The sequence below is a fragment of the Ranitomeya imitator genome, chromosome 7 (genome assembly GCF_032444005.1).
Source record: "Ranitomeya imitator isolate aRanImi1 chromosome 7, aRanImi1.pri, whole genome shotgun sequence".
Classification (NCBI taxonomy): Eukaryota; Metazoa; Chordata; class Amphibia; order Anura; family Dendrobatidae; genus Ranitomeya; species Ranitomeya imitator.
In genome coordinates this window covers 4,641,017-4,655,713 of record NC_091288.1, presented here as the reverse complement: position 1 = coordinate 4,655,713, position 14,697 = coordinate 4,641,017, and the positions used below count along the sequence as shown (strand labels likewise).

The following is a 14,697-nucleotide window of genomic DNA, read 5'->3' as shown; positions in this document are numbered from 1 at the left end:
TTCTATTGGGGGAGGCGTTTATACCGTTCCGCGTTTGGTAAAATTGATAAATCAGTTTTATTCTTCGGGTCAGTACGATTACAGCGATACCTCATTTATATCATTTTTTTATGGTTTGGCGCTTTTATACGATAAAAACTATTTTACAGAAAAAATAATTATTTTTGCATCGCTTTATTCTCAGGACTATAACTTTTTTATTTTTTTGCTGATGATGCTGTATGGCGGCTCTTTTTTTGCGGGACAATATGACGCTTTCAGCGGCACCATGGTTATTTATATCTGTCCTTTTGATCGCGTGTTATTCCACTTTTTGTTCGGCGGTATGATAATAAAGCGTTGTTTTTTGCCTCGTTTTTTTTTTTTTTTCTTACGGTGTTTACTGAAGGGGTTAACTAGTGGGACAGTTTTATAGGTCGGGTCGTTACGGACGCGGCGATACTAAATATGTGTACTTTTATTGGTTTTTTTTTTTTTATTTAGATGAAGAAATGTATTTATGGGAATAATATATTTTTTTTTTTTCATTATTTTGGAATATTTTTTTTTATTTTTTTTACACATTTGGAAAATTTTTTTTTTACTTTTTTACTTTGTCCCAGGGGGGGACATCACAGATCAGTGATCTGACAGTTTGCACAGCACTCTGTCAGATCACTGATCTGACATGCAGCGCTGCAGCCTTCACAGTGCCTGCTCTGAGCAGGCTCTGTGAAGCCACCTCCCTCCCTGCAGGACCCGGATCCGCGGCCATCTTGGATCCGGGGCTGGAGGGAGCAGGGAGGGAGGTGAGACCCTCGCAGCAACGCGATCACATCGCGTTGCTGCGGGGGGCTCAGGGAAGCCCGCAGGGAGCCCCCTCCCTGCGCGGTGCTTCCCTGCACCGCCGGCACATCGCGATCATCTTTGATCGCGGTGTGCCAGGGGTTAATGTGCCGGGGGCGGTCCGTGACCGCTCCTGGCACATAGTGCCGGATGTCAGCTGCGATAAGCAGCTGACACCCGGCCGCGATCGGCCGCGCTCCCCCCGTGAGCGCGGCCGATCGGCTATGACGTACTATCCCGTCCAGGGTCAGATAAGCCCAGGGCACCTCGACGGGATAGTACGTCTAAGGTCACAGAGGGGTTAAAGACTCCATAATAACAGGGTCTGTACCACAGGACTGGCGTATAGCAAGTGTGGGGCCAATATTCAAAAAGGGGACAAAAACTGAACTCGGAAATTATCGGCCAGTAAGCTTAACCTCTACTGTGGGTAAAATCCTGGAGGGCATTTTAAGGGACGCTATACTGGAGTATCTGAAGAGGAAGAACCTCATGACCCAGTATCAGCACGGGTTTACTAGGGACCGTTCATGTCAGACTAATCTGATCAGTTTCTATGAAGAGGTAAGTTCCGGATTGGACCAAGGGAACCCAGTGGACGTAGTGTATATGGACTTTTCAAAAGCTTTTGATACGGTGCCACACAAAAGGTTGATACATAAAATGAGAATAATGGGGATAGGGGAAAATATGTGTAAGTGGGTTGAGAGCTGGCTCAGGGATAGGAAACAAAGGGTGGTTATTAATGGAGCACACTCGGACTGGGTAGCGGTTAGCAGTGGGGTACCACAGGGGTCAGTATTGGGCCCTCTTCTTTTTAACATATTTATTAATGACCTTGTAGGGGGCATTCAGAGTAGAATTTCAATATTTGCAGATGACACTAAACTCTGCAGGGTAATCAATACAGAGGAGGACAATTTTATATTACAGGATGATTTATGTAAACTAGAAGCTTGGGCTGATAAATGGCAAATGAGCTTTAATGGGGATAAATGTAAGGTCATGCACTTGGGTAGAAGAAATAAGATGTATAATTATGTGCTTAATTCTAAAACCGTCAATGAAAAAGACCTGGGTGTATGGGTGGATGACAAACTCATGTTCAGTGGCCAGTGTCAGGCAGCTGCTACAAAGGCAAATAAAATAATGGGATGCAGTAAAAGAGGCATAGATGCTCATGAGGAGAACATAATTTTACCTCTATACAAGTCACTGGTTCGACCACACTTAGAATACTGTGCACAGTTCTGGTCTCCGGTGTATAAGAAAGACATAGCTGAACTGGAGCGGGTGCAGAGAAGAGCGACCAAGGCTATTAGAGGACTGGGGGGTCTGCAATACCAAGATAGGTTATTACACTTGGGGCTATTTAGTTTGGAAAAACGAAGACTAAGGGGTGATCTTATGTTAATGTATAAATATATGAGGGGACAGTACAAAGACCTTTCTGATGATCTTTTTAATCATAGACCTGAAACAGGGACAAGGGGGCATCCTCTACGTCTGGAGGAAAAAAGGTTTAAGCATAATAACAGACGTGGATTCTTTACTGTAAGAGCAGTGAGACTATGGAACTCTCTGCCGTATGATGTTGTAATGAGTGATTCATTACTTAAATTTAAGAGGGGATTGGATACCTTTCTGGAAAAGCATATTGTTACAGGGTATATATACTAGATTCCTTGATAGGGCGTTGATCCAGGGAACTAGTCTGATTGCCGTATGTGGAGTCGGGAAGGAATTTTTTTCCCCAATGTGGAGCTTACTCTTTGCCACATGGGTTTTTTTGCCTTGATCTGGATCAACATGTCAGGGCATGTTAGGTTAGGCTATGGGTTGGACTAGATGGACTAAAAGTCTTCCTTCAACTTTAATAACTATGTTACTATGCATGTTAGATTCCCTTTAAGGGGTTAAAATTGGAAATGTTCCCTACTGAAATGTCTGTTCAGTAAATGCCCTCAATACTTGGTTGCGGCTCCTTTTGCATCAATTACTGCATCAATGCGGCGTGGCATGGAGGCGATCAGCCTGTGGCACTGCTGAGGGGTTATGGAGGCCCAGGTTGCTTTGATAGCAGCCTTCAGCTCCTCTGCATTGTTGGGTCTGGTGTCTCTCATCTTCCTCTTCACAATACTCCATAGATTCTCTATAAGGTTTAGGTCAGGTGAGTTTGCTGCCAATCAAGCCCAGTGATACTGTTGTTTTTACACCAGGTATTGGTACTTTTGGCAGTGTGGACAGGGGCCAAGTCCTGCTGGAGAATGACATTTCCATCTCCAAAAGCTTGTCGGCAGAGGGAAGCATGAAGTGCTTTAAAAGACTTTGGTCTTGATATAACACAGTGGACCTACACCAGCAGATGACATGGCCCCCAAACCATCACTGATTGTGGAGACTTCACACTAGACCTCCAGCAGCTCGGATTGTGGACTCTCCACTCTTCCTCCAGATTCTGGGACCTTGGACCACCGACTACAGTCCGGTTCTTGTTCTCCTTGGCCCAGGTAAGACGCTTCTGACCTTGTCTCTTGGTCATGAGTGGCCGGACACAAGGAATGTGACACTTGTAGCCCATGTCCTGGAGACGTCTGTGTGTGGTGGAGCAATGACTTCAGCAGCATCCGCTCCTTGTGAATCTCCTCCACATTACTGAATGGCCTTTTGTTAACAATCCTTTCCAGGCTGCGGTTATCCCGGTTGCTTGTGCGCCTTTTTCTACCACACTTTTTCCTTCCACTCCACCTTCCATTAATATTCTTGGATACAGCACTCTGAACAGCGGCTTCTTTACCGATGACCTTTTGTGGCTTCCCCTCCTTGTGGAGTGTGCCTTCTGGACATTTGTCAGATCAGCAGTCTTCCCCATGATTGTGGACCTACTGAAACAGACTAAAGGTACCGTCACATTTAGCGACACTGCAGCGATATAGACAACAGTCGTTGTGTGGTCGCTGGAGAGCTGTCACACAGACCGGTCTCCAGCGACCAACGATGCCGAAGTCCCCGGATAACCAGGGTAAACATCGGGTTACTAAGCTCAGGGCCGTGCTTAGTTACCCGATGTTTACCCTGGTTACCATTGTAAAAGTTAAAAAAAACAAACACTACATATTTACATTCCGGTGTCTGTCACGTCCCCCGGCGTCAGCTTCCCTGCACTGTGTCAGCGCCGGCCAGCCGTAAAGCAGAGCACAGTGGTGACGTCACCGCTCTGCTTTACGGCCGGCGCTCACAGTCAGTGCGGGAAGCTGAAGGCGAGGGACGTGACCAGACACCGGAATGTAAGTATGAAGTTTTTTGGTTTTTTTTACATTTACAATGGTAACCAGGGTAAACATCGGGTAACTAAGCGCGGCCGTGCGCTTAGTAACCCGATGTTTACCCTGGTTACCCGGGGACTTCGGCATCGTTGGTCGCTGGAGAGATGTCTGTGTGACAGCTCTCCAGCGACCAAACAGCAACGCTGCAGCGATTCGGATCGTTGTCTATATCGCTGCAGCGTCGCTTAATGTGACGGTACCTTAAGTCTGTAATAGTGACTGTACATAGGGTGTGTTAAGCTTTGCTTATTGATGTGTGCTTATATGCTAATAGATCCCATCACCATTGGTTACCTTATCTTGATGTTGGACTGAAGGACCCTGAGTAACTCTAAAAATAGCTTACAAGCCTTGGGTATAAAAAGACTCAGACATCACATCCTGGGAGACGGAAGTAACACAGAGCTACCAGTAAAGGTACCGTCACACTAAACGATATCGCTAGCGATCCGTGACGTTGCAGCGTCCTGGCTAGCGATATCGTCCAGTGTGACACGCAGCAGCGATCAGAATCCTGCTGTGATGTCGTTGGTCGGGGCAGAAAGTCCAGCACTTTGTTTCGTCGTTGGACTTCCTGCTGACATCGCTGAATCGGCGTGTGTGACGCCGATTCAGCGATGTCTTCGCTGGTAACCAGGGTAAACATCGGGTTACTAAGCGCAGGGCCGCGCTTAGTAACCCGATGTTTACCCTGGTTACCATCGTTAAAGTAAAAAAAACAACCGCTACATACTTACCTACCGCTGTCTGTCCTCCAGCGCTGTGCTTTCCTGCACTCACTGTGAGTGCCGGGCAGCCGGAAAGCAGAGCGGTGACGTCACCGCTCTGCTTTCCGACCGCTGTGCTCACAGTGAGGGCAGGAAAGCAGAGCGCCGGAGGACAGACACCGGAAGGTAAGTATGTAGTGGTTGTTTTTTTACTTTAACGATGGTAACCAGGGTAAACATCGGGTTACTAAGCGCGGCCCTGCGCTTAGTAACCCGATGTTTACCCTGGTTACCGGCATCGTTGGTCGCTGGAGAGCGGTCTGTGTGACAGCTCTCCAGCGACCAAACAGCGACGCTGCAGCGATCCGGATCGTTGTCGGTATCGCTGCAGCGTCGCTTAGTGTGACGGTACCTTAAGACATTCTGCAAACCACCCCAACAGACAAGAGAACGGACTGCAGCCAATTCATCATGGCACCATCACGAGGGACACTGGTCTAGGATTCTATAGGAAACAACCTAGGGATTTTCGGCTCCGGTTGGAAGGACACAGATCTGATCCAGTGACCATCTCTGAACCATGGATATGTTTGGAGAAAGCCAGGTTTGGGACCCGCTGGTCGTCTGGTTCCATGGAGATGGTCAGATAAGCCAGGTGGTGACTCCCGTGTCAACTGGCTTTGGACCTTGTATGGACTCTATGGACAGTTCTTGGTCATCTCCCTACGCTTGTCGTTACCTCTTCTCTGTGTATCACAGGTGGAATAGCGACCCTGGGAGCTCTGACATCATGTCAACTGGCTTTTGACCTTGTAGAGACTCTTCAGGATCTTAGCCGAGGGTTTGTCGGACCCGGCTGAAGAACACAGGACTGTTCTTGGATATCTACCTACGCTTGTCGTTATCTCCTCTCTGCATGCATACCACAGATGGGAGTAGCGAACCTGGGAGCTCTAATATAACATCTACCATTATCTCGGCGAGTCAGTGGAAGGGTGAGGCCCAGTAATGTGCACCATCTTGGAGAAATTGCTGGGATTGTTCTGTTTGCTATTGTGTGTTGTGGCTCAATTAAGAACTGCCACACTGATTTACCTTAACCCTGTGTTGTCTGTGTAGTGTATGGCCCACCGGGAAATAGAGCGGGCGTTCACTGGTATGAGCCCTGGTCCATGCAGTCTTGCTACAGGCAGCCGGGCCGGCGGACAAGAGCACCCACTGACCCCGTTCCTTCACAATTGTTAATTATAATTTACTGAGATAATGATGTGGTGAAATATGTGTATATATATATATATATCTATATGTGTGTAGTGACATATGTCTAGGGTTATATGTGTGACTAGTGATAATGTAACATCTGTCCTAAAGGCAAGTCGCACCTAGGTGTTAATAGGTACTTCCTTGGGACTAGTAGAAATTGTGTCTCCATATCTCACCAGGAGGTCTAGCTAGGGCCAACAGGAAGGTAACATTTGGCACCTCCTAGGTCTTGGAGGGGAGATGCTAATTGCGGCCCGAGGTTATCTATTCCTGAGACCCTTTTCACAAGTGTCTCAAGAGAAACATAATATATTCATTAGTAGCGCGGCCGTGGCCAATCAAAAAGCCAGCAATTATGATATTAACCTGAGGGGCCGGTCTAGAAACCTGACCTCCAGACCAAAGTTATAAATTTAGGCTGCAGACAGAGAATTGTGTTCACGTGATGGGGGCAGCTTGAAAAGCTGGTGTGATCCAATCTACATTCGTCCTACCCTCAGAGAGAAGAAGCAACTACCATCTCCTCTTTATTTTATACTGTTTTGCATAAGTTGTATGTCTTTTTATCATCATATTTTTATACCTTTTTCTTATTGTAAGCATTGAACCTTTTGTTATTAAAGTATAAAACTTTAACAAGTTGAACCTTTAATGTTCTAAAAGAATCCATAGCCTAAGGTGTGATAGACATTATTAGTATTATTATTTCCGGGACTCATCGCCCGTGTATTCGATGAGTGGTGGCAGCATGTATGAGTGGGTGTGTGGCCTGGGTCGGTGTGTGATTTATGCTCCCATTACAGCATAGGACAGAGGTTGAATGCTAGACAGAGTGGGGAGATAGTGCAGGCACAACCCCAAGTCACGTGTGAGAGAAGGCACGTGACGAATAAGTGACACCACGGAGAAGGGATCCATGACAAATGACTTTTGGATTTTCATTGGCTGTAAGCCATAATCATCAACATTAACAGAAATAAACCCGTGAAATAGATCACTCTGTGTGTAATGACTCTATAGAATATAGGAGTTTCACTTTTTGATGATATTCTAAGTTTGTGAGAAGCTCCTGTATATTCGGATGCTGGGTTTACAGCCGACATCTGACACCATATTATATGCTCTGACTTTGCATCACTGTATTGTGGGTTGTCAGCTCCTCGCCCTGTGTGGCCCTTCCACATCCTGAGCTATTTCTCCTCGTTTTCCCATGACTCTTGTACTATTTAATAAAATGTTACATCTTTTCTACTCTATATGGGAGTCTCTGATCTTTGTTTTCTCCCACCACTTGTTCATATGCTGTACAGGAGATGGACACAGCGCGCGAGACCTGGACACAGCGCGCGAGACCTGGACACAGCGCGCGAGACCTGGACACAGCGCGCGAGACCTGGACACAGCGCGCGAGACCTGGACACAGCGCGCGAGACCTGGACACAGCGCGCGAGACCTGGACACAGCGCGCGAGACCTGGACACAGCGCGCGAGACCTGGACACAGCGCGCGAGACCTGGACACAGCGCGCGAGACCTGGACACAGCGCGCGAGACCTGGACACAGCGCGCGAGACCTGGACACAGCGCGCGAGACCTGGACACAGCGCGCGAGACCTGGACACAGCGCGCGAGACCTGGACACAGCGCGCGAGACCTGGACACAGCGCGCGAGACCTGGACACAGCGCGCGAGACCTGGACACAGCGCGCGAGACCTGGACACAGCGCGCGAGACCTGGACACAGCGCGCGAGACCTGGACACAGCGCGCGAGACCTGGACACAGCGCGCGAGACCTGGACACAGCGCGCGAGACCTGGACACAGCGCGCGAGACCTGGACACAGCGCGCGAGACCTGGACACAGCGCGCGAGACCTGGACACAGCGCGCGAGACCTGGACACAGCGCGCGAGACCTGGACACAGCGCGCGAGACCTGGACACAGCGCGCGAGACCTGGACACAGCGCGCGAGACCTGGACACAGCGCGCGAGACCTGGACACAGCGCGCGAGACCTGGACACAGCGCGCGAGACCTGGACACAGCGCGCGAGACCTGGACACAGCGCGCGAGACCTGGACACAGCGCGCGAGACCTGGACACAGCGCGCGAGACCTGGACACAGCGCGCGAGACCTGGACACAGCGCGCGAGACCTGGACACAGCGCGCGAGACCTGGACACAGCGCGCGAGACCTGGACACAGCGCGCGAGACCTGGACACAGCGCGCGAGACCTGGACACAGCGCGCGAGACCTGGACACAGCGCGCGAGACCTGGACACAGCGCGCGAGACCTGGACACAGCGCGCGAGACCTGGACACAGCGCGCGAGACCTGGACACAGCGCGCGAGACCTGGACACAGCGCGCGAGACCTGGACACAGCGCGCGAGACCTGGACACAGCGCGCGAGACCTGGACACAGCGCGCGAGACCTGGACACAGCGCGCGAGACCTGGACACAGCGCGCGAGACCTGGACACAGCGCGCGAGACCTGGACACAGCGCGCGAGACCTGGACACAGCGCGCGAGACCTGGACACAGCGCGCGAGACCTGGACACAGCGCGCGAGACCTGGACACAGCGCGCGAGACCTGGACACAGCGCGCGAGACCTGGACACAGCGCGCGAGACCTGGACACAGCGCGCGAGACCTGGACACAGCGCGCGAGACCTGGACACAGCGCGCGAGACCTGGACACAGCGCGCGAGACCTGGACACAGCGCGCGAGACCTGGACACAGCGCGCGAGACCTGGACACAGCGCGCGAGACCTGGACACAGCGCGCGAGACCTGGACACAGCGCGCGAGACCTGGACACAGCGCGCGAGACCTGGACACAGCGCGCGAGACCTGGACACAGCGCGCGAGACCTGGACACAGCGCGCGAGACCTGGACACAGCGCGCGAGACCTGGACACAGCGCGCGAGACCTGGACACAGCGCGCGAGACCTGGACACAGCGCGCGAGACCTGGACACAGCGCGCGAGACCTGGACACAGCGCGCGAGACCTGGACACAGCGCGCGAGACCTGGACACAGCGCGCGAGACCTGGACACAGCGCGCGAGACCTGGACACAGCGCGCGAGACCTGGACACAGCGCGCGAGACCTGGACACAGCGCGCGAGACCTGGACACAGCGCGCGAGACCTGGACACAGCGCGCGAGACCTGGACACAGCGCGCGAGACCTGGACACAGCGCGCGAGACCTGGACACAGCGCGCGAGACCTGGACACAGCGCGCGAGACCTGGACACAGCGCGCGAGACCTGGACACAGCGCGCGAGACCTGGACACAGCGCGCGAGACCTGGACACAGCGCGCGAGACCTGGACACAGCGCGCGAGACCTGGACACAGCGCGCGAGACCTGGACACAGCGCGCGAGACCTGGACACAGCGCGCGAGACCTGGACACAGCGCGCGAGACCTGGACACAGCGCGCGAGACCTGGACACAGCGCGCGAGACCTGGACACAGCGCGCGAGACCTGGACACAGCGCGCGAGACCTGGACACAGCGCGCGAGACCTGGACACAGCGCGCGAGACCTGGACACAGCGCGCGAGACCTGGACACAGCGCGCGAGACCTGGACACAGCGCGCGAGACCTGGACACAGCGCGCGAGACCTGGACACAGCGCGCGAGACCTGGTCACAGCGCGCGAGACCTGGACACAGCGCGCGAGACCTGGACACAGCGCGCGAGACCTGGACACAGCGCGCGAGACCTGGACACAGCGCGCGAGACCTGGACACAGCGCGCGAGACCTGGACACAGCGCGCGAGACCTGGACACAGCGCGCGAGACCTGGACACAGCGCGCGAGACCTGGACACAGCGCGCGAGACCTGGACACAGCGCGCGAGACCTGGACACAGCGCGCGAGACCTGGACACAGCGCGCGAGACATGGACACAGCGCGCGAGACCTGGACACAGCGCGCGAGACCTGGACACAGCGCGCGAGACCTGGACACAGCGCGCGAGACCTGGACACAGCGCGCGAGACCTGGACACAGCGCGCGAGACCTGGACACAGCGCGCGAGACCTGGACACAGCGCGCGAGACCTGGACACAGCGCGCGAGACCTGGACACAGCGCGCGAGACCTGGACACAGCGCGCGAGACCTGGACACAGCGCGCGAGACCTGGACACAGCGCGCGAGACCTGGACACAGCGCGCGAGACCTGGACACAGCGCGCGAGACCTGGACACAGCGCGCGAGACCTGGACACAGCGCGCGAGACCTGGACACAGCGCGCGAGACCTGGACACACCGCGCGAGACCTGCATACACAGTACACTGCACGGGACCTACATACACCGTACGAGACCTGCATACACCGCACGGAACCTGCATACACCGTACAAGACCTTCATACACCGCACGGGACCTACATACACTGTACACCTCACTGGACCTGCATACACCGCACGGGACCTGTATACACTGTATTGGACGCCCACACACTGTAGAGCACCTGCATACACTGTATGGCACAGTTACAGATTTGCGAAGCCGCGTTGCAGAGCCTGTGGCCTCCACTCACCTTCTCCCACCATGGTGACCCCGATGGACATCCCCATGAACTTGCTCTTGGTCCACACGTGGGCATTGACACACATTTTGCGCTCAGGACACTCGGCGTAGAATCCGGATACCGGAGGGTGGTGAGAAACCTGCTCAGCCACAAACCTGACCGAGTAGTAGTTCTGGCTGGCCGTGGCGTCCTCCGGCCTCGGATCCTGCTCATCCTCCGGAGTCTCTGAGGTTTGGGGGACCAGCATGCTCTCCTTGGGGACCCGCCAGGAGCAGTGGAAGGTCTCTCCGATGATGGGGTTGTACGGCTTCTTGGCCAGGGCGCCCTTGCGTCCTTCATGGAAGGAGGTCAGGTAATATTCCACAAAGAGCAGCATACGAGCCTCCGGGGTGAGCCCCCCGCTGATGGCCAGGAATAGGTCGGGGTGGGACAGGAAGTCTGCGTACATCTCCAGGAGTGACCGCTTCTCCAGGATGAAGGTGGGGAGGACGACCTGGAAGGAACAGACAGTGAGAATATGGAGGACTCAGGGCAGCCTCTGTCAGGTCAGGTACATGGACTATATAGGAACCCTGCTTGCTGTCAGGGGAGTGCACTGACCCGTGTGAGATCCATGCCGAGCTTCAGCTGCGACAGGAGGTGCAGGATGACGCTGCGCTGCTCCTCCACCGCCCCCAGGTCGTCCTCCGGCAGCTCGCACGAATCCTCCTCCTCCTCCTCCGGGTTTATAGCCACAGGTTCCTGTGGAGACAAGAGGAAGGTGGTCAAAACACAGGTAGGGTGACGAGGACCCCCAATACAAGAATATAGGGCGACAGCACTCCCCAAAACTACAGGCATGAGTGCGGGACAAGGAGGCGGACCCCCGTGTGATGATGACAAGGCCAGATAATGGGGGGATACGCCTATGGAAAACTGATCAGAGATTAAACCCCGACCCATTGCCATGGGGACAGTCAGGCGGCCCCCGCAGATATCAGCCCCCGACACATGACTGCACTCTCCGACAACCAGGAGAAAGGCGCTGCCATTAATCCTCAACACGACCCAGAAATGCCGACTGTTCGTAACGCTGCGGCTCAGCAAACACAGGAACCTTTCTGTCTGTTCCCCCCATATGTCCCTTGGGCGTGTCTATGCCCCCCAGTGTATGACCCCCCCCCTTCGTGCATATGTCCCCCCGTCGTGTCTATGCCCCAGCAATGTATGCCCCCCATCGTGTCTATGCCCTCCACTATGTCCCCCCGTCGTGCATATGTCCCCCGCAGTGTATGTCCCCCCACCTCCAGTGTATGTCCCCCCGTCATGTCTATGCCCCCGCAGTGTATGTCCCCCCGTCGTGCCTATGCCCCCGCAGTGTATGTCCCCCACCTCCAGTGTATGTCCCCTCGTCATGTCTATGCCCCGCAGTGTATGTCCCCCCGTCGTGCCTATGCCCCCGCAGTGTATGTCCCCCACCTCCAGTGTATGTCCCCTCGTCATGTCTATGCCCCGCAGTGTATGAACCCCCTTCGTGCATATGTCCCCCGTCGTATCTACGCCCCCCCAGTGTATGACCCCCCGCTGTGTGTATGTCCTCACCCCCAGTGTATTTTCCCCAGGGCAGGTGTATGTCCCCACCCCCAGTTTTATGTCCCCAGGGCGTGCATATGTCCCCCTCACATATTCTGGTCCGGCCGCATCATTCTCCCCATAAGTCTCTGCATCTTACCCAAACAAACATGACGAAGCATCAGCCCGGACCTCATGTCCCCCCATACGTCCCCCAGGAAACCCTTCCCCTTCCTCATCTATTCCTCAAGTCTGACCCTGCACGGTTCATCACCCCATGTGCTTTCGTTACCACATTGTATATACAGTGGATAAAAAGTCTACATGTCCCTGATGACGAGGCCTTTTCTTCAAACGAAAAATCAACCAGGTCCGGATAATGGTTACCAAACCCTCCATGTCGGTCAGAAACTAGAAACATACATATTCAGTCTGACGAGACCGAGGGGGAAACAGTGTAGCCGCTATTCCACAAGGCACAAATCTGACACCGGTCACCAGAAGATCATCATCCCCACAGTGAGGCATGGTGGGGGCAGCATTGTTCTCTGTGGCTTAGACTTTGTCAAGGGGGAGGGGATTACGGACAGTTCAAAATATGAGACAATTTTACATCAGAACCTTTCAGCCGCTGCTAAAAAGCTGGAAACAGCTTCTCCAGAAGATGGAGGTTCTGGAGTGGCCAAGCCCAGACCTGAACCAAGGGGACAATCTGTGGTGACCTGAAGAGGACACTGTACACAGGAGATGTCCCCGCAATCTGTGGTGACCTGAAGAGAGCGCTGTACACAGGAGATGTCCCCGCAATCTGTGGTGACCTGGAGAGGACGCTGTACACAGGAGATGTCCCCGCAATCTGTGGTGACCTGAAGAGGGCGCTCTACACAGGAGATGCCCCCGCAATCTGTGGTGACCTGAAGAGGGCGCTGTACACAGGAGATGCCCCAGCAATCTGTGGTGTCTGAAGAGGACGCTGTACACAGGAGATGTCCCCGCAATCTGTGGTGACCTGAAGAGAGCGCTGTACACAGGAGATGTCCCCGCAATCTGTGGTGACCTGAAGAGGACTCTGTACACAGGAGATGTCCCCGCAATCTGTGGTGACCTGAAGAGGGCGCTGTACACAGGAGATGCCCCCGCAATCTGTGGTGACCTGAAGAGGATGCTGTACACAGGAGATGTCCCCGCAATCTGTGGTGACCTGAAGAGGGCGCTGTACACAGGAGATGCCCCCGCAATCTGTGGTGACCTGAAGAGGGCGCTGTACACAGGAGATGTCCCCGCAATCTGTGGTGACCTGAAGAGGGCGCTGTACACAGGAGATGCCCCCGCAATCTGTGGTGACCTGAAGAGGGCGCTGTACACAGGAGATGTCCCCGCAATCTGTGGTGACCTGAAGAGGGCGCTGTACACAGGAGATGCCCCCGCAATCTGTGGTGACCTGAAGAGGATGCTGTACACAGGAGATGTCCCCGCAATCTGTGGTGACCTGAAGAGGACGCCGTACACAGGAGATGTCCCCGCAATCTGTGGTGTCTGAAGAGGGCACTGTACACAGGAGATGTCCCCGCAATCTGTGGTGACCTGAAGAGGGCGCTGTACACAGGAGATGTCCCCGCAATCTGTGGTGACCTGAAGAGGCCGCTGTACACAGGAGATGTCCCCGCAGATGTGGAGCTGCTCCACGAAGGATTCGGGAAAGATCATCAATCCTAGATGTGCCGCACTGATAAATCCCGACCCAAAAAGACTGAACGCTGCCAGAAATTCAAAGGGACTGCGGCAAAGTATTAGTGGAAGGGTGTGCAGATTTATGCAACCACGTGATTTTACTTTCTTGGTAAGATTACTTACATGAAAAAAAAACAAGCACACACCCACTGGCGTGTAGACTTTGAAACCAGGGTGTGTGTCTAGTTCTATATCATGCCGTGGGTTTCCTCCGTATTGTGCACATAGTAGATCAGTCTGAAGGCAGCAAAACCAATAAGAAAAGAAGGGACAGATATGGAAACAACACGACCTAGAAGGTTTAACCCCTCAGATTCCTCATGTGCCCCATTACTGTTGGCGGCCCTACACCCCTCAGCTCTCTCCACAGTTCCAGCTTCTCAGTCAGTTCAGGTGCGCAGCGCTTGTCGGTCGCTTTGCTTTTCCGCCCACCTCATCTCAGACATCTCCATTGCTTGAGGTCAGTGAATGAGGGGCTGTTCACTCTGACGCAGCCCCCATCCCTCTGACGTCGGCCTTATTTACCCTGGACATGTTTTATGGTCGTTGTCCTCTTACACAGATGATGATCCCAGTAAGCGCAGACCAGATGGGATTGTGGTGGCTGCAGAACGCTGAGGGAGCCATGCTGGGAATAAATCTCCCCCAGAGTCACCAGCAGAGCTCCGACCCTCACAACTCCCCCATGCTTCACGGTGGGCACGACACATGTACAGACCAACCGCTCACCCCTGCTGCATCTCACAG

At 53.8% G+C, this 14,697-nt stretch overlaps 1 protein-coding gene across 1 annotated transcript in view; it reads right to left on the bottom strand.

Moving 5' to 3' along the window:
- The window catches only part of OSBPL11 (oxysterol binding protein like 11), a 51,826-nt gene that overhangs the window by 11,681 nt on the left and 25,448 nt on the right, over window positions 1-14,697 (bottom strand). Inside the window, exons 8-9 of the mRNA XM_069732579.1 lie at window positions 11,269-11,409; window positions 10,678-11,161 (exon numbers count right to left, since the gene is read on the bottom strand). Coding sequence (XP_069588680.1) covers window positions 10,678-11,161; window positions 11,269-11,409 — 625 coding nt within the window. The remainder of the gene's footprint in view (window positions 1-10,677; window positions 11,162-11,268; window positions 11,410-14,697) is intronic.